Here is a 27,359-nt window from a genome sequence, read left to right as displayed (position 1 = left end):
ATAGCTAATTTAAATGTGTTTAAATATTGCATAGTATCATACAATTCCCTAAAAATCATAAATAATAATCAAAAAGTATTATTGAAAAAAATATATTAAATTGTTTTTAGTGAAGAAAAAAAAAGTAACATTTCAAGGCTTCGGTCACTTTTGACCACTAAGAAGGTAAGTGTGACTCCTAAACGAAGAGGGCCAGAGGGTTAAGAGCAACAGATTCATTATTTGATTTTATTTCAGATGCATGTGTGATGCTGTTGTTTCAGATCCTCCTTTGATCAGCTGCAGCATCAGTTCAGTCACTGTGACTCTGACTGACACAGGTTTTTGTACGACTCACAATCACTGTGTGAACCACTGAATGCTCTCAGGCCAGTATAAACTCTGACAGTAATAATGTCCAGCATCTTCAGTCTGGACTCCACTGATGGTCAGAGTGAAATCTCTGTTAGATCCACTGCCACTGAATCTAGATGGAGTTCCTGACTGGAGACGGTTTGCTTTATAAATCAGGAGTTTAGGAGCTTCTCCAGGTTTCTGTAAGTACCAGGCTAAACGATTACCACTGTACACATCTTTGCTGGTTCTACAGTTGATCTTCACTGTTTCTCCTGGTTGAGCTGCTGTCGTTGAGGGACTCTGAGTGACGCTGATCTGTCCTCTACACTCTGAAACACACAACAAGAAGAAAATCAACTCAAAACTTTGACAATATACTTGAAGAAATGAATTGATATCAAACTTGTGCTCCACAAACCTTGAGCAAACGCTGTGAGAGTCCAGATGAAGATGATGATGAAGGTCATGTTGATGAAGATTGTTGTGTGTGTCAGTGATGAAGTGTTAAACTCACAGCACTATAAACACTCTCAGAGCACTGAAGCATCTGATCAATATGCAAACACACTCACATCATTTACCTGGAGACAGCAGATGCATCATTTACTGTTTAATATCCTTCTAATAAATTATTATTTTTCCATTTTCACAAACAGACACTCATGATTTATCGCATGTTATTTAATTATTTATTTCAGGCCGAGCTTCTCTCTCCAAACACTGTTTTATGTTAATTTTCAGTCAGTTTTTCACGCTGAGATCATTTAATAACTGTGTTACAGATTTGATGTCATCCATGATAGGTCTAGTATGATACTGTATAACAGGTCAAAGGTCATTCAAGGGAGTCACCTTCTAAATCTTGGTCATCACAAAGCTTTAAATAACAGGTGTTTTGTAAATATGATGATTTTTGGGACTGATGATGAAACAAATGATTTGATTTTAGCCTTAATGTAATAACAAGGATTAATTATTAAAGATGAAGATTTTGTGCTGTTTTTTATAATAATTGCTGAGTGCTGTTGAGAAGAGCTGCTGTTGAGTCTGATATCAGTGTGTGAGTCTCTTCTCTCTTTCTCTGCTGGAGTTTGTGTTTATTTGAGTGTGACGGAGGTTTTTGTACGACGCTTTCACTAGAATGAAGCACTGTGGTGGACTTTTGGTGGAGGAACTAAACTGACCATCAGAAGTAAGTCTTTCTTAAATTATCTAACATCAATATATAACGTGTGTGTTTTAGAAGAGGTTTAAGGTTATTTAGGAACATTTTGCAACAATATTTCAAATTTAATTGTAAATTTTCATTTAGTTTTATTGATTTATTGCACCTATTGATGTATTTAAATATTATATTTTGTCTGCTATATTATGCACAAGTCATATTTGGTATATATTCAATATTTTTCCATTTTAAGCCATAGTTCTTATTTGTGTTATTTTAATATAATATAGACAGTATATATATATTTAATTTCATGAGTCAAAACAATTTTTATCTGATAGGCATGTTAAATGTATTATTTAAACTATAAGTTTACGTATAATTATCTTTATGAGAAAATGTCCTGAATGTTGACAATTTTCAAAATAGAAATAAGAGTTCAATTTGTTTCCTAAATCTTAAAACAATACCACACACACACACACACACACACACAAAATAGCAATTTGCACTTGGTCAGAGTTGTTTTATAAAATCTTTTTAAAAATGTTACTTAATTCGGTAAAAAATAGCATATATTTTACAGTATATCATATTTGCTTAAGATTACTGAATTATATTTCTACAGTATGTTGTACTTGATACACTGTAAAAAATTATAGTAAAAAAACAGCTGTGATTTTCAGATTTGTTCTTTTACTTTCAAAAACTGCATTCAATATTTTACTGTAAAATAACATGAAATGTCATTTTTAGATTTACTACAGTTTTTCACTGTATATAGTGAAATATAGAACTGTATAGAACTTACTGTTAACTAATTAACAGTTTTTCCCACACCATTTTACAGTCTTTTGACATTAAATTTATGATTGTTTTTGTAGTGTACATTTCTTAACAGTACATGTAATGTGTGTGTGTGTGTGCGTGTGTGTGTGTGTGTGTGTGTGTGTTGCAGCTGGTCCCGCAGTGAAGCCCTCCGTGTCTCTGCTGCCTCCCTCTTCTCTGCAGATCTCTGGAGACTCAGCCGCACTGCTCTGTCTGCTCAGCTCTTACTCTCCACAGGGGGCGCAGGTGAGCTGGACGCTGGACGGGTCAGAGGTCACCGAGGGGGTTCAGACCAGCGCAGAGAGCGAGCGGGACGGACGCTACAGCCGCAGCAGCGTCCTGAGCCTCAGCAAAGCACGCTGGGAAGCCGGCGAGCGCTTCGTCTGCAGAGTAACACATGACGGAGCTGATCACGAGACCTCGTTCCTCAAGAGCTCCGAGTGCTGATGTTTCTCCAGTGAAGAGCAGCAGGATTCACAGCAGTCTCCTGATTTACAGCTCAATACTCAAGCAGTCTTTCAATGTGCTGCCATTGCTGTTCATTCAATAAAGCTTCTGAACGCCTTCCATTTGTGTTCGACTGCATCATTGATCAGTGTGTCCTTCCTTCACTAAAGTTTCAGCTGCTGTTGATGGATTGTAATCGTTGAGAACAGCTGTGTTTAGCAGTAAATGTGAACTGAAGCTCTTGGGGTTTGAACATGGTCTCTGGAGACGGAGCTGCTCTATTCTGAGACCATCAGAATCACTAAAGCTGTCAATGCAAATCTGATTTCAGCTCAAACTCACAGTTTCACTGTTTGATCGGTTCAACGCTCTGAACTGAGACACTTTCACTTCTGCTCATGCACTGATGAGACAGTTATGAAGTTTGAGTGATAGTTTCATAAGGCAGTTTATCAGTATGATTGTAAGTACAACCTAAACAGAAACACAAAAACTACCAAACTTTAACAGAGAAAACATTTTGGTGTTTTTGGATTGATTTCATATTGAGTCAAACCCGTCTGTCCCAGGACAGATCTGAATCTAATAGAGCTGATGTGAGTCCTAACTCAGTTGTGAGCTCATGTGTAGTTCTGTGTTTGGTCTCTGTGTGTCAGTAGTGAGTGATAGTGTTTGATCAGCTGCAGCATCAGTTCAGTCACTGTGACTCTGACTGACACAGGTTTTTGTACCACTCACAATCACTGTGTGAACACAGCTTGACTGCTGATTTCATGGTAACTCTGACAGTAATAATGTCCAGCATCTTCAGTCTGGACTCCACTGATGGTCAGAGTGAAATCACTGTTAGATCCACTGCCACTGAATCTAGATGGAGTTCCTGACTGGAGGCTGCTTGCTTTATAAATCAGGAGTTTAGGAGCTTCTCCAGATTTCTGTAAGTACCAAGCTAAATATTCATCCCCCCAATAATTCCTGTACACATTTGTGCTGGTCCTACAGCTGATCTTCACTGTTTCTCCTGGTTGAGCTGCTGTCGTTGAGGGACTCTGAGTGACGCTGATCTGTCCTCTACACTCTGAAACACACAACAAGAAGAAAATCAACTCAAAACTTTGACAATATACTTGAAGAAATGAATTGATATCAAACTTGTGCTCCACAAACCTTGAGCAAACGCTGTGAGAGTCCAGATGAAGATGATGATGAAGGTCATGTTGATGAAGATTGTTGTGTGTGTCAGTGATGAAGTGTTAAACTCACAGCACTATAAACACTCTCAGAGCACTGAAGCATCTGATCAATATGCAAACACACTCACATCATTTACCTGGAGACAGTCGCTCAATAACAGACACAAAATACAATTACTATTAATCTTTCATAATATTATATAATCTAATAGCCAAGCTGTTATAAATGTATCACTTCTGAATAAATCTACAAGTCCAACTTTAGTATTTGATCCTGACTTTCTCCTGAGACTGTGAGAATATTTTTGACTGTAGTTTGATAGAAACATGATTAATGTTAATTCATTAATTTGATGTCAAATCCGTGGATGTTGTGCAGGTTTTTACAGACATGAGGATCATCACACGTGTCTCTGTCAATCACTGAATCAACTGAGTTTGATTGTGAGTCACGTCACACTTGATATAAAAGTGAATTTCTTTCAATAATTGAGGTTGATGTTTTAGTAATAAGACAGATGAAGTAAATGCAGGTGATGTGTGCTGTGAGTGTGTGTTTGTTGGAGACTCAGTTGATGTGTGTTTGTTCAGTTAGTGAAGCGTTCAGGAGGTTTTTGTTCAGCTGCTCTATTAGTTTGTATCACTGTGGTGGACTTTCGGCAGCGGCACCAAACTGGATGTTGGCAGTAAGTCAATCATCATTTCATATTATTAATACAACCACTGACTCAGAAACACTTTGTTACGCTTTAGAAAGGATTATTTATATATTTTAATTCTATTTTTAGTTATCATTGAATGTTTGGCAGTCAGCGTTTTAAAGATGGTTTTATTGTCATGGCATCTTTTTTTCATCAAATGACCTAAAATAATTTCTGTTATTTCTGAGTTTTCAGTCTTCAGCTCTTTATTCTTCATTGATAATTAAATCCTAATTGTTAAAAAGGTGCACTGAAATCAAATGTACATTAATATGTCATTTTGGCATCACTTTGATTTTACTTTAAAATTTAAGACTAATTAAACTCAAATTTTCAGAATAGGTTGTTGTTTTTTAAGCAAAGCCTGTAGAAATGTTCAAACTGGAAATTATGGTTGCTTATCTGTATTTTGCTCACTTGATAGGGTAATAATTTATAGAAGACATGCAAGACAAAAAATTTATTTTATAATTTTTAAAACAAACTTTTGTACCTAATCTTCTCATGCTGCCATCAACAATTTTAATTAATTCCTGCAGTTATTATGTTTATTCACATTTGATCTTTCATGCTTTTAATCAAAGTGACTAACATTGTAGTAGTTGATAATGTAAATGTCTTTTTAAATCAACATATTTCACTAAACTTTCATTGCTTTTCTGATCACAGGCTTTTAAACATTTGTTCAGGTGACTTGCAGTTTAATGTTGTTAAAATGGCCAAGAAAAGCTATCATTGTATTAACTGTTCATATATTTTGATGAATCTGAAAGCAGAGAAATGCTTTGTTCATGACTGAGGTGAGTGTTGTGTGTTTGTCAGGCGTCACTCGTCCTAAAGTGAGCGTCCTGCCGCCCTCCAGTGCAGAGATCTCCTCAAAGAAGACAGCGACACTGGTGTGTGTGGCCAGCAAGGGCTTCCCGTCAGACTGGAGCCTGAGCTGGAAGGTGGACGGGAGCAGCAGGTCTCAGGAGAGCAGCGCTGGGCTCCTGGAGAAGGACGGTCTGTACAGCTGGAGCAGCAGCCTGACTCTCTCTGAGCAGGAGTGGATGGAGAGCGTCTCAGTGAGCTGTGAGGCCACACGGAGCGGTCAGCCTGCGCTCACTGGACACGTGACGAGACAGCAGTGTTCAGAGTAGATCTGCTGCTCTTCTCACTCATGTCTCACATGGAGACTAACAGCACATGAGCGACTCCTTCATTCTCCACATCCAGCTTCAGTCGCTCGCATCTGCATCTGCTCTGCTTTGTGTGCTTCATACAAGAACATATGTCTGTGCTTTATCATTCAGTTATGATTTTAATACAATTCAGTCAATAAATAAAATACAATAGTAACTTTAAGTCTTTGTGTTCTTTTGTCATTTTTGTTTTAGGTCTTTCTTTGGATCAGGGCTTTATCTCACATTTAAAACAAAACATTTGGAAACTAAACTCAATGAAGCATGAAAAAACACCTGCAGATAGACAATGAAACAACATGAACTTCACAAATATTAGACACATTTAATACATTTAAATGGGTTAGATTAACATTTAGCAAGTGTAAAACTGAATAAATGCTTTATATATATAAATATATTTTTATATCCATGAAAATGAAAAGCTCAGAAACACAGTTTCACTGTTTGATCAGTTAAACGCTCTGAACTGGATCAGTTTCACTTCTGCTCATGGACTGATGAGACAGTTTTAGAGTTTGAGAGATAGTTTTATAAGATTTACACAACTTATGAATTAACTGTTTAAAGGATGGAGACTTTTGACTGGAAGATGATGAATAAACTATTCACAAGCTGCATCTTTCTGTGTGGAAAAAGTGACTCTCTCTGTGGAAAACCCCTCCTTCAGTCGGTCCATTTCTTCATACGACTCTCATCATCAACACATTATACAGAGAAAAACACAAATGCACAAAGTCTCACTGAGCATCTGAGAATCACTGGATTGCAGTTTTTATATATATATATAAAATATGTTTTCTGTGTGTTTAACATTTATTATGAGTTTTTTATCAGACTGTTGTTACGTTCCCCTCAGTGTCTAGGGGTCAGAAGGGGAAGTAACAAAAATAAGAAAAAATCCTCATCTCCCTTGCTATACAAAATGCAGAGGTAAAATACAGTAGAAAACAGAAAAAGGCACTCTCCTCCTACAGCATCCCTCATAACACACAGACTATTATTTAAAATCACTTGAGACAAAAGAGCCACAATAGCTTTTGCTCAATCACAACCTGGAACAATATCCATTAACAGTCCATGAAGAAACTAAATTAGCCACTGCTAAACACAACTCTTATTCCTGCATGAAAAGCTAGCACTACAGTCTGGAGCAGAGGAGAAGTGTGTCTCCAGGCAGAGTATGAACTGCCCCAATATGCTCTTGGTCTTCAGGCACACTCTCACAAATGAGCTACAGGGGGTTATTATTAGCCCCGAGGAGAAGCAGAGTAAGAGAAAAGGAAAAGGAGAAAGTTTCCCTGTCGAAACTTGTACATCAAAATCTGTTTTTAGAGCATTTTTAATCGCTATCACAATTTCAGACTTTTCCACCGAAAATCCTGAAGCAGGGCAACGGTAGCACGTCTGACTCCAGGTCACAAGGTTGTGTGTTCAAATCACATTGGGGTCAAAACTTTCATCTTTACTCTCTAAGCTCATTAAGTTCTACAGTTATTAGCATATTATATTCTGAGTATGATTATAAAACACATGTTGGCAGTAGGCCTAGATAATCATAAGAACAATAATTACACTATTCTATAAAAATACTAGCAATAAAATAATGAATGATAGTTGATCTTTGACATGACAAGATTACACGTTTATTCTATTAAACAAATGTTTTACAATGCCAAAATCACACAGAATGTACACACTAATATAAAATGTTGACATTTAGACATTTCACCATAAATTATGTAATTTGTTTGAAAAATATTTTTAATTAGTTGAAATTAGGCCTATGTTCATTTAATGTTTTAAATATTAGAATAATTATTCATTAAACGTTTAAATGTTTGGTTCTTTTGTTTCGCTTTCTAACATGAACAGTACTTTATGCATTAATGCAATCATTGTTGTGTATCAAATATTATTGTAAAATAATTCTACAAAATATATCTTAGTATTTTATTAATGTATATTATTATATATAATATATTATATGAATAATTATTATTTATATTATTAAAAACATATAACTTTAAACATTAAATCACATTTACAAGTGCAGATCACTAGATGGCGCTGCAGCTGAATAAATGCAACAGCTTGAGGCCTGAAAAACATCCTGTAATCAGCGTCCTGAGGTTAGACGGGAAAACATCTCTAGAACTGCAGCACAAGCCTGTCATTTTATCATCTGTTTCAAACCACTGTTATTTAAAACACATTTAACAAGAAGAAAATCTGAGATATGTGAACAAACGGCAAGCTTTAAGGACTTTCGGTCCATGCACATCGTCGCCAAACAGTAGGACAGTCTAAAACATTTATAATTAAAGCTCAGATTCACACCTGAATGATGATGCAAACTATACAAGGCAATCAGATGCTCATAGAATAGATGCACCTAGAATTAGACATTTAAGCCACATTTGTTGTCTGAATAAAAGAATGACTAAACTTTAACATGTACACACACACGCACTTAAAGAAGTGATTTTTAATGGCAAATAAAACATACGTCACAACCTCGGGTGAACATTAGTGTTGTATTTTTCAACTGCTTACATATTTTCAAAACTTTGTGATAAATTTTAAATTAATTACAAATATAATGTACTTATGTGTTCTTTTAAAATATATTTTTCTGCAATAAGTACACTTTATAAAAGTATACTTAAGTGCAGTTGTTTGTCACAAGGGTAAGCAGCACTCATGCACCGTCCCAGCATCAATTCTTTTGGCATCCCTCCACCTCCCCATCTCCTCCTCTATTTCTGTTACTCTCCCTCCAGGTACCGAAATGAAGTGGACGGACATGAGTTGTGAGCTCATGTGTAGTTCTGTGTTTGGTCTCTGTGTGTCAGTAGTGAGTGATAGTGTTTGATCAGCTGCAGCATCAGTTCAGTCACTGTGACTCTGACTGACACAGGTTTTTGTACCACTCACAATCACTGTGTGAACACACGACTTCCACTGATCCTGTGGTAACTCTGACAGTAATAATGTCCAGCATCTTCAGTCTGGACTCCACTGATGGTCATAGTGAAATCACTGTTAGATCCACTGCCACTGAATCTAGATGGAGTTCCTGACTGGAGACGGTTTGCTAAATAAATCAGGAGTTTAGGAGCTTCTCCAGGTTTCTGTAAGTACCAGGATAGAGGCTGATTACCCCAACCCTGGTAAACTTCAGGACTGGTTTTACAGGACATAGTAACTGTGTCTCCTGGTTGAACAGGTTTCTCTGCAGGCGTCTGAGTGACTGTCACTCCAGATACTGATTCTACATTTAAAAAAATGAATAAACATTCATAATTTAATATCAGTTGGAGGACAATATTTCCAGCACAGATGATCCGTTAGAAAAGAGCATGTCTATCTCCTCACCTGTGAAACAGCAGCTAGTGAAGATCCAGATGAAGATGGTGATGAAGCTCATGGTTGCTGTTGGTTCAGATTCTCAGAGTTCAGACTCACAGAGATATAAAACCTGCTGAAGCTTGTGCTGCGATGCAAATCATCTCGATGTAAATCTGTGTACGAGATACAGCTGATGATGCACATAATACATAACAGTGTTTAGGATATTTTCATGTTATGAGTCAAAAACACTTATTCACATCTGAAGCTACAAACTTTCTGATGGTTCAAATGATAAGAAGAAACTAGTTTGTCACTGAGGGCAAAGGTCATTCCAGAGGTCACAGGTCAACAACACAAAACTGCATGATCATTTAGAAACTCAACATGTTTTGTATCTAATGAAAATGTGATAAATGCATTTTTTTTATATATGTTTAAAATGAATTACAAGTTTTCATGCATCAAGAGACGTTCAGAAATGACGAGAAGAGCTGCTGTTGAGTCTGATATCAGTGTGTGAGTCTCTTCTCTCTTTCTCTGCTGGAGTTTGTGTTTATTTGAGTGTGACGGAGGTTTTTGTACGACGCTTTCACTAGAATGAAGCACTGTGGTACACTTTTGGTGGAGGAACTAAACTGACCATCGGTAAGTCTCTTCAATTCTGTCATTAAAATATATAATATTTGATTCATTCATTTTAATTCATTTTTAGATTATTTCTGCAAAAACTTTTTTTTTATTCCTTTATTACAAAAAATATGTTTTTGTATAGTTTCTTTAAAAATTGCAATATTCAATTTATTTCATCATTTACTTAAGTTGTATGTTTTGTATTGTTTTTAAATCTCATTTATCATTTTACATGAATAATTTAACTCATTATCAGTACAAAAATATTGTATCTTTAGATGACATGATATGTAGTCAATTAATTCTTGATATATATAAATTTGACTACAACTAATGGTAAATTTAACAATTAGGATGTTTTTAGATGCATGAAAAAGTCTGATAACACTAAATGTAATTGTGTAGACGTCGTCACCAGACAAAGAGAAATGTAGTTAATGAACATGTTCAGAATCAAGTTTGCATCTGCTGCTGATCATTTAAAAACAACAACATCATAACATACATTTACAATTACACTGAAAATTACTATTAATTGTTAGTGTCTTATAAGAATAATATTTTTAAAATACAAATAATATTGCAATTATTTAAATTTGTTTTCCATACCTTTTGACAAAATCACAATATACTAATTATTTTTCATGTGGGCAGTGTTTTTATTAGATTGAGATTAAAAGTTAAAAGTTCACATGTCCTGTAACTTACTATTTCTGAAATAAATCTTATTAGTGCATTTTTTGAATTTATTTCATCCTTATTTACATTTTATAATTTTAAATTCTTTTTAAATGTTATTTTTTATTTATATGATTAATTACATGCATTTACATGTATTGATAGCAGAACTTTAAAATCTATTTAATTATTTCTTGATATGATTTTGTCTAAAATCTTGGCACATTTAACAATAAAGTGTTTGTCATCAGACAACAAGGAACTTGAAGAGCATTTAGAAAATTAATCATTTAAACTATTTTAACTCTCAAGTTTGCTGATATTCATGATTGTGAGTCTGAATAGCATGAATATTTCAAAAGTACCATTAATAATGAAATGATGATTTTTTTTCTGAGTCATATAGCGACATCATAATATAAACATACATTTTTTTGAATAATGTTTTTTTCAAAATTCTGTAAATTGTTTCATATGTGTCTTATAAAATTAAACTCCACTGATCAGTTTTTCACTTCTGCTTCTCTCTCTGTGTGCGTGTGTGTGTGTGTGCGTGTGTGTGTGCGTGTGTGTGTGTGTGTGTGTGTGTGTGTGTTGCAGCTGGTCCCGCAGTGAAGCCCTCCGTGTCTCTGCTGCCTCCCTCTTCTCTGCAGATCTCTGGAGACTCAGCCGCACTGCTCTGTCTGCTCAGCTCTTACTCTCCACAGGGGGCGCAGGTGAGCTGGACGCTGGACGGGTCAGAGGTCACCGAGGGGGTTCAGACCAGCGCAGAGAGCGAGCGGGACGGACGCTACAGCCGCAGCAGCGTCCTGAGCCTCAGCAAAGCACGCTGGGAAGCCGGCGAGCGCTTCGTCTGCAGAGTAACACATGACGGAGCTGATCACGAGACCTCGTTCCTCAAGAGCTCCGAGTGCTGATGTTTCTCCAGTGAAGAGCAGCAGGATTCACAGCAGTCTCCTGATTTACAGCTCAATACTCAAGCAGTCTTTCAATGTGCTGCCATTGCTGTTCATTCAATAAAGCTTCTGAACGCCTTCCATTTGTGTTCGACTGCATCATTGATCAGTGTGTCCTTCCTTCACTAAAGTTTCAGCTGCTGTTGATGGATTGTAATAGTTGAGAACAGCTGTGTTTAGCAGTAAATGTGAACTGAAGCTCTTGGGGTTTGAACATGGTCTCTGGAGACGGAGCTGCTCTATTCTGAGACCATCAGAATCACTAAAGCTGTCAATGCAAATCTGATTTCAGCTCAAACTCACAGTTTCACTGTTTGATCGGTTCAACGCTCTGAACTGAAACACTTTCACTTCTGCTCATGCACTGATGAGACACTTATGAAGTTTGCATGAGGAAGTTTATCAGTATGATTGTAAGTACACATAAAAACATAAAAACTATCAAACTGTAACAGAGAAAAATCTGTGTGTCTTTGGATTGATCTGATATCAATTTATCACAAAATCAGAGCATAACTGAGTCAAACCCGTCTGTCCCAGGACAGATCTGAGTCTAATAGAGCTGATGTGAGTCCTAACTCAGTTGTGAGCTCATGTGTAGTTCTGTGTTTGGTCTCTGTGTGTCAGTAGTGAGTGATAGTGTTTGATCAGCTGCAGCATCAGTTCAGTCACTGTGACTCTGACTGACACAGGTTTTTGTACCACTCACAATCACTGTGTGAACATACGTATACTGTTGATGTAGTGGTAACTCTGACAGTAATAATGTCCAGCATCTTCAGTCTGGACTCCACTGATGGTCAGAGTGAAATCAGTCCCAGATCCACTGCCACTGAATCTAGATGGAGTTCCTGACTGGAGATGGTATACATAATAAATCAGGAGTTTAGGAGCTTCTCCAGGTTTCTGTAAGTACCAGGACACACAGGTGTCTGGGCTGCAGGGTGTAGGAGTACTGAGTTTACAGCTCATCACAACATTTTCTCCTGGTGTGACAGGTTTAGCTGAAGGAGTCTGAGTGACTGTGATCTGAGCTTTACACCCTGAAACACAAACCATTTATTAGTCCATAAAAATATATTATTTGACATATATAATACAATTATTTAAATTATATTATTTAAAATATAGACTATTCACCTTGTAGTATAAAGCAGTATGTGAGAGTCCAGATGAAGATGATGATGAAGGTCATGTTGATGAAGATTGTTGTGTGTGTCAGTGATGAAGTGTTAAACTCACAGCACTATAAACACTCTCAGAGCACTGAAGCATCTGATCAATATGCAAACACACTCACATCATTTACCTGGAGACAGTCGCTCAGTCTCAGTTAAAGGCCTGAAATAAAAAACAATTACTGAACATCTTCTAGCCAAACTATTAAAAACTGTATCATTCACTTTATTTCTGAAAACATCTTCAAGACCAACTTTCGTACATTAACCTTACTCTTGTGATGTCAAATCCGTGGATGTTGTGCAGGTTTTTACAGACATGAGGATCATCACACGTGTCTCTGTCAATCACTGAATCAACTGAGTTTGATTGTGAGTCACGTCACACTTGATATAAAAGTGAATTTCTTTCAATAATTGAGGTTGATGTTTTAGTAATAAGACAGATGAAGTAAATGCAGGTGATGTGTGCTGTGAGTGTGTGTTTGTTGGAGACTCAGTTGATGTGTGTTTGTTCAGTTAGTGAAGCGTTCAGGAGGTTTTTGTTCAGCTGCTCTATTAGTTTGTATCACTGTGGTGGACTTTCGGCAGCGGCACCAAACTGGATGTTGGCAGTAAGTCAATCATCATTTCATTATTAATACAACAACTGACTGACAAACACTTTGTTATGCTATAGAAAATATGCATGCTTATGTATTTTTATATTTATATATATTTGTATTTTTAGTTCACACAATGTTTAACATTGTAAAGATGGTTTTGATTGTCATGGCATTTTTGTTTTCATCCATTGAACTATAATAATTTCTGTTATTTCAACTTAATTTGATGACTTTTCAGAGCTTCAGCTCTTTTTTCTTCTTTGTTAATTAAATTCTAAATGTTAAAAATTAGTTTGTCATTATGACACAATTTTCATTTTACTTGAACATTTCTGACCGTAATTAAACTTATATTTTCAGATTAGTGTGCTGATTTTCAAGTAAAGCCTGCAGATATTTTCAATCTGGAAATTATTTTTACTTTAATTTATTTTTAATATTTGTTAAATTAAATACCAAAACTTAAAATTTTGTACCCAATTTTCTCATGCTGCCATCAAAAATTTACGATTTTCTATTCTGTTTTCTCCACATCTGATCTTTAATGATTTTAATCAAAGGGACCGTCATTGAAGTTGTGTCTCTGTGAAAGAATGTGTCTTTAAATCAATATATTTCACCAAACTTTCATTGCTTTACTGATCACAATTTTGTAAAAATTTATTCAGTTGACTTGCAGTTTAATATTGCTAAAATGACTAATAAAATCATCACTGTATTAATTGTTCATATATATTTTATATAAATCTGAAAGTAGAGAAAAGCTTTGTTCTTGACTGAGGTGAGTGTTGTGTGTTTGTCAGGCGTCACTCGTCCTAAAGTGAGCGTCCTGCCGCCCTCCAGTGCAGAGATCTCCTCAAAGAAGACAGCGACACTGGTGTGTGTGGCCAGCAAGGGCTTCCCGTCAGACTGGAGCCTGAGCTGGAAGGTGGACGGGAGCAGCAGGTCTCAGGAGAGCAGCGCTGGGCTCCTGGAGAAGGACGGTCTGTACAGCTGGAGCAGCAGCCTGACTCTCTCTGAGCAGGAGTGGATGGAGAGCGTCTCAGTGAGCTGTGAGGCCACACGGAGCGGTCAGCCTGCGCTCACTGGACACGTGACGAGACAGCAGTGTTCAGAGTAGATCTGCTGCTCTTCTCACTCATGTCTCACATGGAGACTAACAGCACATGAGCGACTCCTTCATTCTCCACATCCAGCTTCAGTCGCTCGCATCTGCATCTGCTCTGCTTTGTGTGCTTCATACAAGAACATATGTCTGTGCTTTATCATTCAGTTATGATGCTATTACAATTGACTCAATAAATAAAATACAATTGTGACTTTATGCCTTTGTGTTCTTTTTGTTTTTCATTTTTGTTTTGGGTGTTTCTTTGGTTTAGGGCTTTATCTCACATATAAAAAAAATGGAAACTAAACTCAATGAAGCATGAAAAAACACCTGCAGATAGACGATGAAACAACATGAACTTCACAAATATTAGACATTTAATAAGATTAAGTGAGTTAGATTAACATTTAGCAAGTGCAAAAACTGATATATATATATGTTTGTTTGTTTTTTTTTTGTTTTTTTTTGTTTTTTTTAATCCGTGAAAATTCAAACTTCAAACTCACAGTTTCTCTGTTTGATCGGTTCAACGCTCTGAACTGGATCAGTTTCACTTCTGCTCATGCACTGATGAGACAGTTTTAGAGTTTGAGAGATAGTTTTATAAGATTTACTCAACTTATGAATTAACTGTTTAGGGAAAGATCAGATGGAAGATAATAAATAAACTATTCAGGAGCTGCATCTTTATGTCCTGATGATTATTTTTATATAATTAGAAAGAAGAAAGAAATGATGCATCATAAAAATACGTCATGGATTGAAAAATTAGTGAGTGGAAAGTAGTATAGATATACCATAAAATATATATATATATTTAAATTATCAAAATACATTTAATAATCTTAAAAAGAATGATGGAGCTCAACATTGTGTTTCTTCTCTGTAGAGTGAGTGATAGTGTTTGAGCAGCTGCAGCATCAGTTCAGTCACTGTGACTCTGACTGACACAGGTTTTTGTACCACTCACAATCACTGTGTGAACACATCATCACTGTTGATGTAGTGGTAACTCAGACAGTAATAATGTCCAGCATCTTCAGTCTGGACTCCACTGATGGTCAGAGTGAAATCACTGTTAGATCCACTGCCACTGAATCTAGATGGAGTTCCTGACTGGAGGCGGTTTGTATAATAAATCAGGAGTTTAGGAGCTTCTCCAGGTTTCTGTAAGTACCAGGATAGAGGCTGATAACTGTAACCCTGGTAAACTTCAGGACTGGTTTTACAGGACATAGTAACTGTGTCTCCTGGTTGAGCAGGTTTCTCTGCAGGCGTCTGAGTGACTGTCACTTCACCTGCTGATTCTATATCAAGAAAATGAACAAACATTCAGAAATCAGTATTTGTTGAAGGACAGTATTTCCAGCACAGATGATCAGTTAGAAAAGAGCATGTCTATCTCCTCACCTGTGAAACAGCAGCTAGTGAAGATCCAGATGAAGATGGTGATGAAGCTCATGGTTGCTGTTGGTTCAGATTCTCGGAGTTCAGACTCACAGAGATATAAAACCTGCTGAAGCTTGTGCTGCGATGCAAATCATCTCGATGTAAATCTGTACGAGATACAGCTGATGATGCACATAATACATCACAGTGTAGGATCTTTCTCATGTAATGAGTCAAAAACTTTGATTCATGTATCTGAAGCTTCAGGTTTTCTGATTATTCAAATGAAAGTTGCATCAAGAAACAAGTATGTTACTATGAGCTCCATGAGAGGGCAAAGGTCAGGTCAGAGGTCATGCCAACAAAACATCCTTTAAAAGCTACCAAAAATTATCCAAAATGAATATGTCAGATAAAAATGTGATTAATACATGCATTTCCTGAATAATGCAATTGAATTATTTACTTAAAAAAATAAAAACAAATTTTAGACCTTAAGAAACCACAGCGATGCATACTAGCATTTATCGTGCATTGTGGGAATTTTTTGAGTGTGATTATTATGAGACACACTCTTAATAAAAACCCTTTCACACTGCACGTCAGACCCGGTAAATTGCCAGAACATTGCTGGATCGCCTTCTGTGTGAAAGCAAACACGTCACGGGATTGATTCCAGGACTGATCCTGGGTCGGGGACCTAGTGACATTGCCGGGTTCAGTGCCGGAACGAGCGCTGTGTGAACTAAAGCCAGAACTGATGTCACGTTCTGTTACGGAACCTTTACGGGTTGTGTGTGAAAGCACGTACATATCCCGGGTAATCACTGGCAGTGTGAAAGTGCAAAATCTAACGACCCGGCAACAACTACCGGGACACATTACCCGTGTATTTGCCGGAATCGCAGTTTGAAAGGGGCTTAATTTACTCACGTGTGAACATTTTCATGCACCATCTGTTACTGTGGACTTCTGTGGAGGTCTAATGCTATTTCATGCATTCCTATAATTTTATACGGATTGGGCGCGGTACACATGTAGTGTGAATGCTAAATGTATCCGAGTGCTGAACTGGAAACATGCAGCACACACGTCGCAACAGCTTGACTCCCAGTCAGAAATGGCTTACTTCATGTGCACTTGCCGTCTTGCGGCCTTACAGTTGCCACCGTATGTGCGTGTCCATGAAGTCCACGAGTCCATAGATTGTCCCATTCATCATTTTGGCTTCTAGAAGGGTGCGTATGAGTGCCCCTTTTGCAGCCACTATGCACGCTTCTCTCGACTCCGCACCGAGGTGAGCTCTGCGGCAGACTTCTACCGACAGTCACATAACTGCAGTGTGGACTCAGAGGAAGACTGCGAGGGTCTAGGGTGTGATTTGGGATAGGGCTGCTGTCTACACTAGACACAACAATGCTACTGTTGCAAATTATTTGATCTTTGTGTCAGTACGTCATAAATAGAGCGAGGCAGTAGTTTACTGTCTGGGGTTATAGGCTATATTGTGAGAGTAATGAACATCGACTATTTGAAGCTTAGGAGAACCGTTCATCCAATCATCTTCACGAGGGAGTTCAGTGTCGCATTTGGTGCAATATAGATGGACACGCGAGACGCAACACATTCAGAATTAATTAACATTTAGTAAACTACAGTCAGAACAGCGCGAGCGGGAAGCGGCGCACCTCACGCGGGCAGGGCTTATGCTCCAAGAACGGACACTGCACTAGTGATATAAAACGCACACACACACAGGTCTTTTAAATTAAGCAATACTTTTAAGGTAGTCTAATATTTTTCTGACTAACAAATTGGCACAGTAAGGGTAGATTTAAATAAAGAAAAACGAAATTTAAATAAAGAAAAAACGAAATTTAAATAAAGAAAAAAAATGAAATTTAAATAAAGAAAAACGAAAAAAAACGATATTTTAAAAAAACGATATTTAAAAAAAAACGTAATTTAAATAAAGAAAAACGAAATTTAAATAAAGAAAAAAACTAAATTAAGTTAAATTAAAAACGAGATTAATTTAGATTGATAATAACGGGTAAAAATGCTAATACATTATTCTATTTTCCACAATGTCAAAGCAAGAAAACACAAGCTCAGACAAGCACTTTGGTCAATACAAACTCCGCTGTTCTGAGCTCTAGCCAGAGAACACTCCCGTTGCTGGAACACGCGTAGGTTCTATTTCTAGCATGCACCCGTTTTCCGCGTGGCTCGAACGTGCCTGAGACGCGTGTCTCAGTGTGCAAACTCCCATCTGTTAAATATGGAAGCCGAAATAAAAAATGGACACATCACGCAGCTGAGACGCTCACGCAGTGTGTCGCCGGCCTTATTCAAGGGGGAATGAGAACCGTTTCGCGGGCTATCCAATGTGTGCAAAAAAATAAATAAAAAAATAATAAAAAATTCTTCGAATGTCAAATTTTCAAATCGAATACCAACCCACCGAACGAATATTCGAATATTCGGGTCCGTTCCGTTCCATATTTATTCATTTTTAAATCTAATGAAAAAAAAGCAAATGAGGCACACAGGTACAGCATTTCTAACAGTACATGAATACGTACTTAAAAGTCCATTCTTCATTAAAACTATGGTTCTCTGAATCAACTTTTCGCTTAAGGCTCTTTGAGAGTGCCATTTTTCATTCAAATATATTCAGAAGGCCTTTCTTCTAGTGTTCTCCACAAACTACGACCTGCATGCATAGACAGTAAAAGAAAGCCTGCATGTGACAGTGATGGACAATTGACATCCTTACAAATATGAAGCCTAAAATCTCGCTATCGCCCCCTGGTGGCTTTCTGCAGTACAGGTAATATGTAAAAAATAACATAAATTTGGAATTAGAATTAGTATATCAAATAATAACATATTAGGGTACAATTCGAATTTTTTATTTTATATTACGAGTATCTGGCCTTTACAGTGTCTGCCGAGAAAAATTCTGGCCCTTTGACAAATATAGTTGATGACCCCTGGTGTACACCCTAATAGAGCTGATGTGAGTCCTAACTCAGTTGTGAGCTCATGTGTAGTTCTGTGTTTGGTCTCTGTGTGTCAGTAGTGAGTGATAGTGTTTGATCAGCTGCAGCATCAGTTCAGTCACTGTGACTCTGACTGACACAGGTTTTTGTACGAATCACAATCACTGTGTGAACACATCACCACCCACACAATCACCAACAGAATTTTGTCTGCAGTTAAAACCCATACAGTAATAATGTCCGGCATCTTCAGTCTGGACTCCTCTGATGGTCAGAGTGAAATCAGTCCCATCTCGTACTCCATTCCCACTGAATCGTCTGAAACTCTTATCATAGAGTTCATTTATTTTTTTAATGATGAGTTTAGGAGTTTCTCCAGATTTCTGCTGATACCAAGCTAAAGCATCGCCATATATTCCAGGATCAGTTTTACACTCTATAGTGACGTCTCGTCCTTCAGAAACAGTCAGAACTTCAGGCTGAGTCACAGTGTTTCCTCTGGATGCTGCTGACAACAACATTATATGAGTTAATCAAATTAAATCAACAATAAAGAGTCAGAAATGAGCATATTTCTCTTCTGTTACCTGGAAGAAAAGCTGTCAGAATCCAGATGAAGCTGCTGAAGAGATTCATTGTGTTTGCTGGTTGTGTACCGTGGTAAACAGCAGTGTGTTATAAAGTGTGTGAGTCTGAACGATATAAACACTCGGAGCGCTGAAGCTTGTGCTGATGCAAAGTGACTCTGTGTGTGGAAAAACCCTCCTGGAGGAAAACAGACATGACATACACATGGAAACAGTTCCTGTTTTTGTGGCCTTTAAATGCTTTTAAGTCTCATGATCCAATGATGAGTGTTTCACTTCTTTAAAAATCTGGAAATCATTTATTTATCATTCTGTGTGAGTCTCTGGTTCAGACTGCAGGCTTTCTGATGATTCAGTGACAGAGTTGAATCATTCAGAGAATCAAGTTTGTCTCTGTGAACTCAATGAGAGGGCAAAGGTCATTCCAGAGGTCACAGGTCATCAAAACATATTAAAATTGCTTTGAGAATTATGTATAATCTTATATAGAAGCCAAATTAAGACGTGTAAAGAAAATGCATCATAATAGAGACTTTCTGTTTATATTATTTATTTAGATTTAATTCCTAGTTAAGAGACATTTAGAGATGATGAAGCTGTTTTTGTGAAAGTCTCTTTAGTTCAATAATTGCTGAGTGCTGTTGAGAAGAGCTGCTGTTGAGTCTGATATCAGTGTGTGAGTCTCTTCTCTCTTTCTCTGCTGGAGTTTGTGTTTATTTGAGTGTGACGGAGGTTTTTGTACGACGCTTTCACTAGAATGAAGCACTGTGGTACACTTTTGGTGGAGGAACTAAACTGACCATCGGTAAGTCTCTTCAATTCTGTCATTAAAATATATGATATTTGATTCATTCATTTTAATTCATTTTTAGATTATTTCTGCAAAAACATTTTAAAATTAGTCCTTTTATTATAAAAATTGTTTTTGTAAAGTTTCTTTAATAATTGCAATATTTAATTTATTTCATCATTTACTTAAGTTGTATATTTCGTATTGTTTTTTTTTATGTCATTTATCATTTTAGATGAATAATTTAACTCATTATCAGTAAAAAAAATATTGTATCTTTAGATGACATGATATATAGTCAATTAATTCTTGATATATATAATTTTGACTACAATTAATGGTAAATATAACAATTATGGTGTTTTTAGATGCATGAAAAAGTCTGATAATACTAAATGTAATTGTGTAGACGTCGTCACCAGACAAAGAGAAATGTAGTTAATGAACATGTTCAGAATCAAGTTTGCATCTGCTGCTGATCATTTAAAAACAACAACATCATAACATACATTTACAATTACACTGAAAATTACTATTAATTGTTAGTGTCTTATAAGAATAATATTTTTAAAACACAAAAAATATTACAATTATTTAAATTTGTTTTCCATACCTTTTGACAAAATCACAATATACTAATTATTTTTCATGTGGGCAGTGTTTTTTTATTAGATTGAGATTAAAAGTTAAAAGTTCACATGTTCTGTAACTTACTATTTCTGAAATAAATCTTATTAGTGTATTTTTTGCATTTATTCCATAATAATTTAAAATTATTTTTAAAATTTATTTTTTATTTATATGATTAATTACATGCATTTACATGTATTGATAGCAGAACTTTAAAATCTATTTAATTATTTCTTGATATGATTTTGTCTAAAATCTTGGCAAATTTAACAATAAAGTGTTTGTCATCAGACAACAAGGAACTTGAAGAGCATTTAGAAAATTAATCATTTAAACTATTTAAACTCTCAAGTTTGCTGATATTCATGATTGTGAGTCTGAATAGCATGAATATTTCAAAAGTATCATTAATAATGAAATTTGGATTTTTATCATAATATAAACATACATTTTCTTGAATAATGTTTTTTCAAAATTCTGAAGATTGTTTCATATGTATCTTATAAAATTAAACTCCACTGAATAGTTTTTAATTTCTGCTTCTGCTGTGTGTGTGTGTGTGCATGTGTGTGTGTGTGTGTGTGTGTGTTGCAGCTGGTCCCGCAGTGAAGCCCTCCGTGTCTCTGCTGCCTCCCTCTTCTCTGCAGATCTCTGGAGACTCAGCCGCTCTGCTCTGTCTGCTCAGCTCTTACTCTCCACAGGGGGCGCAGGTGAGCTGGACGCTGGACGGGTCAGAGGTCACCGAGGGGGTTCAGACCAGCGCAGAGAGCGAGCGGGACGGACGCTACAGCCGCAGCAGCGTCCTGAGCCTCAGCAAAGCACGCTGGGAAGCCGGCGAGCGCTTCGTCTGCAGAGTAACACATGACGGAGCTGATCACGAGACCTCGTTCCTCAAGAGCTCCGAGTGCTGATGTTTCTCCAGTGAAGAGCAGCAGGATTCACAGCAGTCTCCTGATTTACAGCTCAATACTCAAGCAGTCTTTCAATGTGCTGCCATTGCTGTTCATTCAATAAAGCTTCTGAACGCCTTCCATTTGTGTTCGACTGCATCATTGATCAGTGTGTCCTTCCTTCACTAAAGTTTCAGCTGCTGTTGATGGATTGTAATAGTTGAGAACAGCTGTGTTTAGCAGTAAATGTGAACTGAAGCTCTTGGGGTTTGAACATGGTCTCTGGAGACGGAGCTGCTCTATTCTGAGACCATCAGAATCACTAAAGCTGTCAATGCAAATCTGATTTCAGCTCAAACTCACAGTTTCACTGTTTGATCGGTTCAACGCTCTGAACTGAGACACTTTCACTTCTGCTCATGCACTGATGAGACACTTATGAAGATTGAGTGATAGTTTTATGAGGAAGTTTATCATTATGATTGTAAGTACACATAAAAACATAAAAACTACCAAACTGTAACAGCGATAACATTTGTGTGTTTTTGGATTGATTTGATATCAATTCATCACAAAATCAGAGCATAACTGAGTCAAACCCGTCTGTCCCAGGACAGATCTGAGTCTAATAGAGCTGATGTGAGTCCTAACTCAGTTGTGAGCTCATGTGTAGTTCTGTGTTTGGTCTCTGTGTGTCAGTAGTGAGTGATAGTGTTTGATCAGCTGCAGCATCAGTTCAGTCACTGTGACTCTGACTGACACAGGTTTTTGTACCACTCACAATTACTGTGTGAACACCCAGCTACTACTGATGTAGTGTCTTCCCTGACAGTAATAATGTCCAGCATCTTCAGTCTGGACTCCACTGATGCTCAGAGTGAAATCACTGTTAGATCCACTGCCACTGAATCTAGATGGAGTTCCTGACTGGAGGGTGTTTGTTCTATAAATCAGGAGTTTAGGAGCTTCTCCAGGTTTCTGTAAGTACCAGGACACACAGGGTGTGCTGCAGACTGGAGCAGAACTAAACTTACAGCTCATCTTAACATTTTCTCCTGGTGTGACAGGTTTAGCTGAAGGAGTCTGAGTGACTGTGATCTGAGCTTTACACCCTGAAACACAAACCATTTATTAGTCCTAAAAAATAAATATATTATTTGACACATAATGCAATTATTTAATTAATTTTATTTAAAATATACACTATTCACCTTGTAGTATAAAGCAGTATGAAAGAGTCCAGATGAAGATAATGATGAAGGTCATGTTGATGAAGATTGTTGTGTGTGTCAGTGATGAAGTGTTAAACTCACAGCACTATAAACACTCTCAGAGCACTGAAGCATCTGATCAATATGCAAATGAACTGATGCTGTATTTAAATGAGCTTCTAAATGAAGATTGCTCGTTCATTTCATCCTGTCCATCATTGCAGCTGCACATCAAACTGTTTAATCTTTGTTTTGTACAATTATGTTGACTGGTGTTTCATCATCTGTCAGTTTATTAAGGATTGACTATGATTATGGATATATTAAAATGTTCAACATTTTGATCATTCATGGTTTTTGTCTATGAATTAAACACATGTATTTCAGCTCAGCTGGTTTGTGGTACCTTAAGAAACATCACTACAGTGTTACACCCCGTCTAGGGTAAAGGCGTATCATGAAAGAGTTTCTTATTGAAAAGCAGGACATGAGGCTGGAGCAGGAAGTGATGAAGGAGCTTTATAAGCAGCTAGGAGTCAGCTGACCAGGCAGAGCGTGTCACTAATTAGACTGCAGGAACCAATCAGTCTTCTTCCTGGACAGAGACACACAAACTCCTCCCAAAGCAAAAGAAAACACTTGAAAAAAGGGGACACAACAACAGACAGCAGTGATGCACACTGGCTTTCATGGTGCATTGTGGGAATGTTTTGAGCATGAGCATTATGTGATCCCTGAGCAGTGCACTGACTAGTGAACTAAGGGACTGACTGAGACATACTCTTACTGACTGAATGATGATTGATGCACAAATCATGGTTTATCAATAAGAGTGAACTTTAAAAAAAATGCATAACATTTACAACCAATTCAAACCACATGAAATGAGAGTAAATGTTCTGATAAATAGTGGTAAATATCTATTTAAAGGTGATGTCTAATGCTATTTCATGCATTCTGACTTATTTATTCTGCTAAAGAGTTGGATTATCATGCTAAAGAGATGAAAAATGAAAATTCAGTCATTAATTACTCACCCTCATGTCGTTCCAAACCTGTAAGATCTTTGTTCATCTTAGGATTATAAATTAAGATATTTTTGATGAATTCCCAGAGCTTTCTGACGATCCATAGACAACAAGGATCCCACCACGATCAAGACTCAGAAACACAGCAAGAACATTGTTAAAATAATCCATGGAACATCAGTGGTTCAACTGTAATTTTAAGAAGCTATGAGAATCATTTTTGTGCACAAAGAAAAGAAAAATAATGACTTTGTTCAACAATTTGTCTCCTCCGTGTAACCCTGGTATCTTTTTGGTCTCATGATGTAAAGTATAGTGTGCATTATCCTGAACATGAAGTATGTGTGTGCTGCTGCGGACACAGAAACAGTTTACGTTCAGATCAAAGCAGTCGCATACATCGTGATATCATAATGGTGCCATGGTGATGTGGAGGAGACGAATTGTTGAATAAAGGTTTGTTTTTGTTTTTTTGCACAAAAATGATTCCCATAGCTTCTTTAGATGAGACCAATTAACAAGTATTGTTGTTGCCAATAGAGTTCAGTGGAGCTTGTGACCAAAGTAAGCTGATGATGGTTTTGGGAAACATACCCCAGAGTGCCTGTGCATCAACACGTATCATATGGGTTACGAAAGTTCATTCTGGATGGAATATATTATGACTGGATCTGATTTTTGGCCATAGTTAATTTTAATCAATAAAGTTTCCATTCCTGTTTTATTTATGTCGGTGTCACAGCTTGCAGATGATTGCTATTGAAATGCTTTGTACGCTCGTGACTATTTAGCTCCGCTCACAGCACGCCTCCAGGAGAGAAATGGTAAAGCTGTATTTGTGTTTTATAAATCTGATATAACAGCTTTATATTCCTGGTAATACAAAAAGAGGGTTAAAAAAAATATTCTTAACAAAACACAAAAACTACAACACTGGAACTGAGAAATATGGCATCATTTCATATCACTTCTGAGCATAACTGAGTCAAACCCGTCTGTCCCAGGACAGATCTGAGTCTAATAGAGCTGATGTGAGTCCTAACTCAGTTGTGAGCTCATGTGTAGTTCTGTGTTTGGTCTCTGTGTGTCAGTAGTGAGTGATAGTGTTTGATCAGCTGCAGCATCAGTTCAGTCACTGTGACTCTGACTGACACAGGTTTTTGTACCAGCCTTTATCACTGTGTGAACACATCTTTACTGTTGATGTAGTGTGCACTCATACAGTAATAATGTCCAGCATCTTCAGTCTGGACTTCACTGATGCTCAGAGTGAAATCTCTCCCAGATGATCTACTACCTGTGAATCTAGATGGAGTTCCTGATCGCTTACTGATTGATGCATAAATCAAGAGTTTAGGAGATTCTCCAGGTTTCTGTAAGAGCCAGCTAAGAAAATGGTTTCCATTGTGACAGCAGTTGGGATCTCTGTTAAATGTACAGGTCACAGTGACTGATTGTCCAGTTTGAGCGAGCAGCACTGAGGGAGTTTGAGTCACTGTCACCTGCCCAATAGATTCTGTCAAATGAGAAAGATCAGAAATCAACAACATAGAAATAACAAGTTAATAACACAATTAATCTTTCCAGACACAAACCTCTACATAAAACAGTCAGAGTCCAGATCAATATGGTGATGAAAGTCATTTTTGTTGGTTTTAGGTTCAGTTCTAGTGAGAAACAGTTGTTGATCATGTTTGATGTTTGTCAGAGTTATAAACACATGCAGAGCACTGAAGTGTGTGTCGCTCATGTAAAACACACGCTCTATGCAAACACTGCAGCAGTGAACAGGTGTAAGTTGGTTTAATGATCACTGAAACCTCACTGATAGATGTGCTCTCGTGTTCACAATATAACTGATTGCAGTTTTTAATACTTTATAATGAATAATCCAAGGAATCATAGTAATCATATGAAAGGCACAAGTTGTAAGAAATAGAAAATGTGCATCACATGTGATGTCAAACTAACTTACTACATGCTATGATTGTGTGTGTGGACAATTGGGGAAGTTGAGCAATGTGATGTAGGGACTATTTTAGACCAGGGCTGCAGGGTTTCTATTAACTACAGATGTGCCTTTTTACAGTACAGTTTATTAACACCGTACTGACCCGTTAGGATCCACTCTGACCACAGGATGAGCTCCACCTGCTGTCCTCTCTAACATCTCTTCCAGCAGAAACCTGGTCTTCTCTGAAGGTCTTACATCCAGATACAGACCAGACTCAACCCTGCTGAGCTTCAGTGTGTGTGCAGGAGAAAGCTTGTGTAGCAGGACTCCTCGAGCATCACAAATACATCTGACCCAGAGCTTTCCAGAAACAGACACTGATGGACTTCAGCTGTTGCTCTCGACTGATGATTTGACCTCAGTGATTATTAAGAATGACCCATTTATTTAGATGATTTTATTTCAGATGAATTTGTGATGATGAGTTTAACCCTCTACATTTCACTGTTTGACTCTTTATTCTGTGAAATTTATCAGTTTGACTAATAGAGAGACAAGTGGATACGTTTGTGGATAAGTACAACTAAACATGTAACAGTTCATGGTAAAACTGTAAATAAAAATTCTTATCTTGTCCTTATCAGTTAAAGACACCTTGATAACAGTTTGATGAGCTCATGTGACAATGTTTAACACATTTAAAGTGGAAAAATGGCTACTGTTTTACGTACTGTTTCAAAAACTGCATTGTCTTCTGTGAATATCGAACTCTAACAACAGGAAGCAGCTCACTGTGATTCCTGTAGTGAATCACTCATATTGGCAGAGGTCAGAGGTCATCTCAGAGGTCACAGGTCAAGCTGGAGCTGTTATAGTGCTTGTATCTGAAGGCTCTGTAGACACAATCATGAATTATACAGAATCAGATCTCATTTGGTGATTCTGCATTTCCAGAAGCATCACACCTCTGTCTCTAGATACACATTTTTGTGCCTTTATTGCCTCTTGATTAGATTTTTTCACAGTGTTATGAAAATGAATGTCTGTTATTAATAAAAAATATATATAATAATAAAAAACTGAAATAAGTCAGATCTCACTCGTGTCTCTAATCTATAAAAGCACAAAATCTCAAAGCTGTGCAGATTCAATCAGTCCAGTTTCCAATATACCTTTATTCTCTCTACAGAGAGTATGAATATGAGGAAATAATATAAACACACAATTTTAAAGTGTGAGAGAAGTAAAGTACAAAATAATAATCAAAGACCAACACAGCTGAGTCTGTGTGTTTGTGTGTCTGATAGAGACTCTACAGAGACACTGATGGACTCGTGTCTAGATGTTTCTCTCGACTAATGCTTTGACCTCTGACCTTCATTATTAAGAGTGAAGGATTCATTTTATTTTCAGATGCATGTGTGATGATGTTGTTTCAGATCCTCCTTTGATCAGCTGCAGCATCAGTTCAGTCACTGTGACTCTGACTGACACAGGTTTTTGTACCACTCACAA

The 27,359-nt window shown here is 37.1% G+C and overlaps 1 long non-coding RNA gene and 8 gene segments (V, D, J or C); 3 read left to right on the top strand and 6 right to left on the bottom strand.

Annotated features, from left to right (window-relative positions):
• Positions 1 to 216: 216 nt before the first annotated feature.
• On the bottom strand, positions 217 to 3,996 carry LOC113042038 (Ig kappa chain V region K29-213-like). The segment is given in 2 exon segments: positions 217 to 665; positions 3,944 to 3,996. Coding segments are annotated over 2 exon segments (375 nt in total).
• A 509-nt stretch (positions 3,997 to 4,505) lies between these two features.
• LOC113041831 (Ig lambda chain C region-like) lies at positions 4,506 to 5,911 on the top strand. The segment is given in 3 exon segments: positions 4,506 to 4,514; positions 4,604 to 4,655; positions 5,493 to 5,911. Coding segments are annotated over 3 exon segments (378 nt in total).
• A 2,864-nt stretch (positions 5,912 to 8,775) lies between these two features.
• On the bottom strand, positions 8,776 to 9,380 carry LOC113042026 (Ig kappa chain V region K29-213-like). The segment is given in 2 exon segments: positions 8,776 to 9,125; positions 9,230 to 9,380. Coding segments are annotated over 2 exon segments (387 nt in total).
• Positions 9,381 to 9,702: 322 nt separating this feature from the next.
• Positions 9,703 to 11,339, top strand: LOC113042052 (uncharacterized). Its single transcript, XR_003275519.1, has 3 exons — positions 9,703 to 9,721; positions 9,802 to 9,850; positions 11,114 to 11,339. It is a non-coding gene; the product is annotated as an uncharacterized LOC113042052 (long non-coding RNA).
• An 826-nt stretch (positions 11,340 to 12,165) lies between these two features.
• Positions 12,166 to 12,796, bottom strand: LOC113042024 (immunoglobulin kappa variable 1-8-like). The segment is given in 2 exon segments: positions 12,166 to 12,512; positions 12,610 to 12,796. Coding segments are annotated over 2 exon segments (387 nt in total).
• Positions 12,797 to 13,111: 315 nt separating this feature from the next.
• On the top strand, positions 13,112 to 14,474 carry LOC113041830 (Ig lambda chain C region-like). The segment is given in 3 exon segments: positions 13,112 to 13,120; positions 13,210 to 13,261; positions 14,056 to 14,474. Coding segments are annotated over 3 exon segments (378 nt in total).
• An 825-nt stretch (positions 14,475 to 15,299) lies between these two features.
• LOC113042027 (Ig kappa chain V region K-25-like) lies at positions 15,300 to 16,126 on the bottom strand. The segment is given in 2 exon segments: positions 15,300 to 15,667; positions 15,771 to 16,126. Coding segments are annotated over 2 exon segments (387 nt in total).
• Positions 16,127 to 18,891: 2,765 nt separating this feature from the next.
• Positions 18,892 to 19,579, bottom strand: LOC113042021 (immunoglobulin kappa variable 1D-13-like). The segment is given in 2 exon segments: positions 18,892 to 19,262; positions 19,342 to 19,579. Coding segments are annotated over 2 exon segments (396 nt in total).
• A 2,617-nt stretch (positions 19,580 to 22,196) lies between these two features.
• Positions 22,197 to 22,917, bottom strand: LOC113042031 (Ig kappa chain V region 120-like). The segment is given in 2 exon segments: positions 22,197 to 22,763; positions 22,863 to 22,917. Coding segments are annotated over 2 exon segments (384 nt in total).
• Positions 22,918 to 27,359: the final 4,442 nt, after the last annotated feature.

The sequence above is a fragment of the Carassius auratus genome, chromosome 24 (genome assembly GCF_003368295.1).
Source record: "Carassius auratus strain Wakin chromosome 24, ASM336829v1, whole genome shotgun sequence".
Taxonomy (NCBI): Eukaryota; Metazoa; Chordata; class Actinopteri; order Cypriniformes; family Cyprinidae; genus Carassius; species Carassius auratus.
The sequence above is the reverse complement of the archived record's forward strand: the minus strand, read 5'-3'. Positions and strand labels throughout refer to the sequence as shown.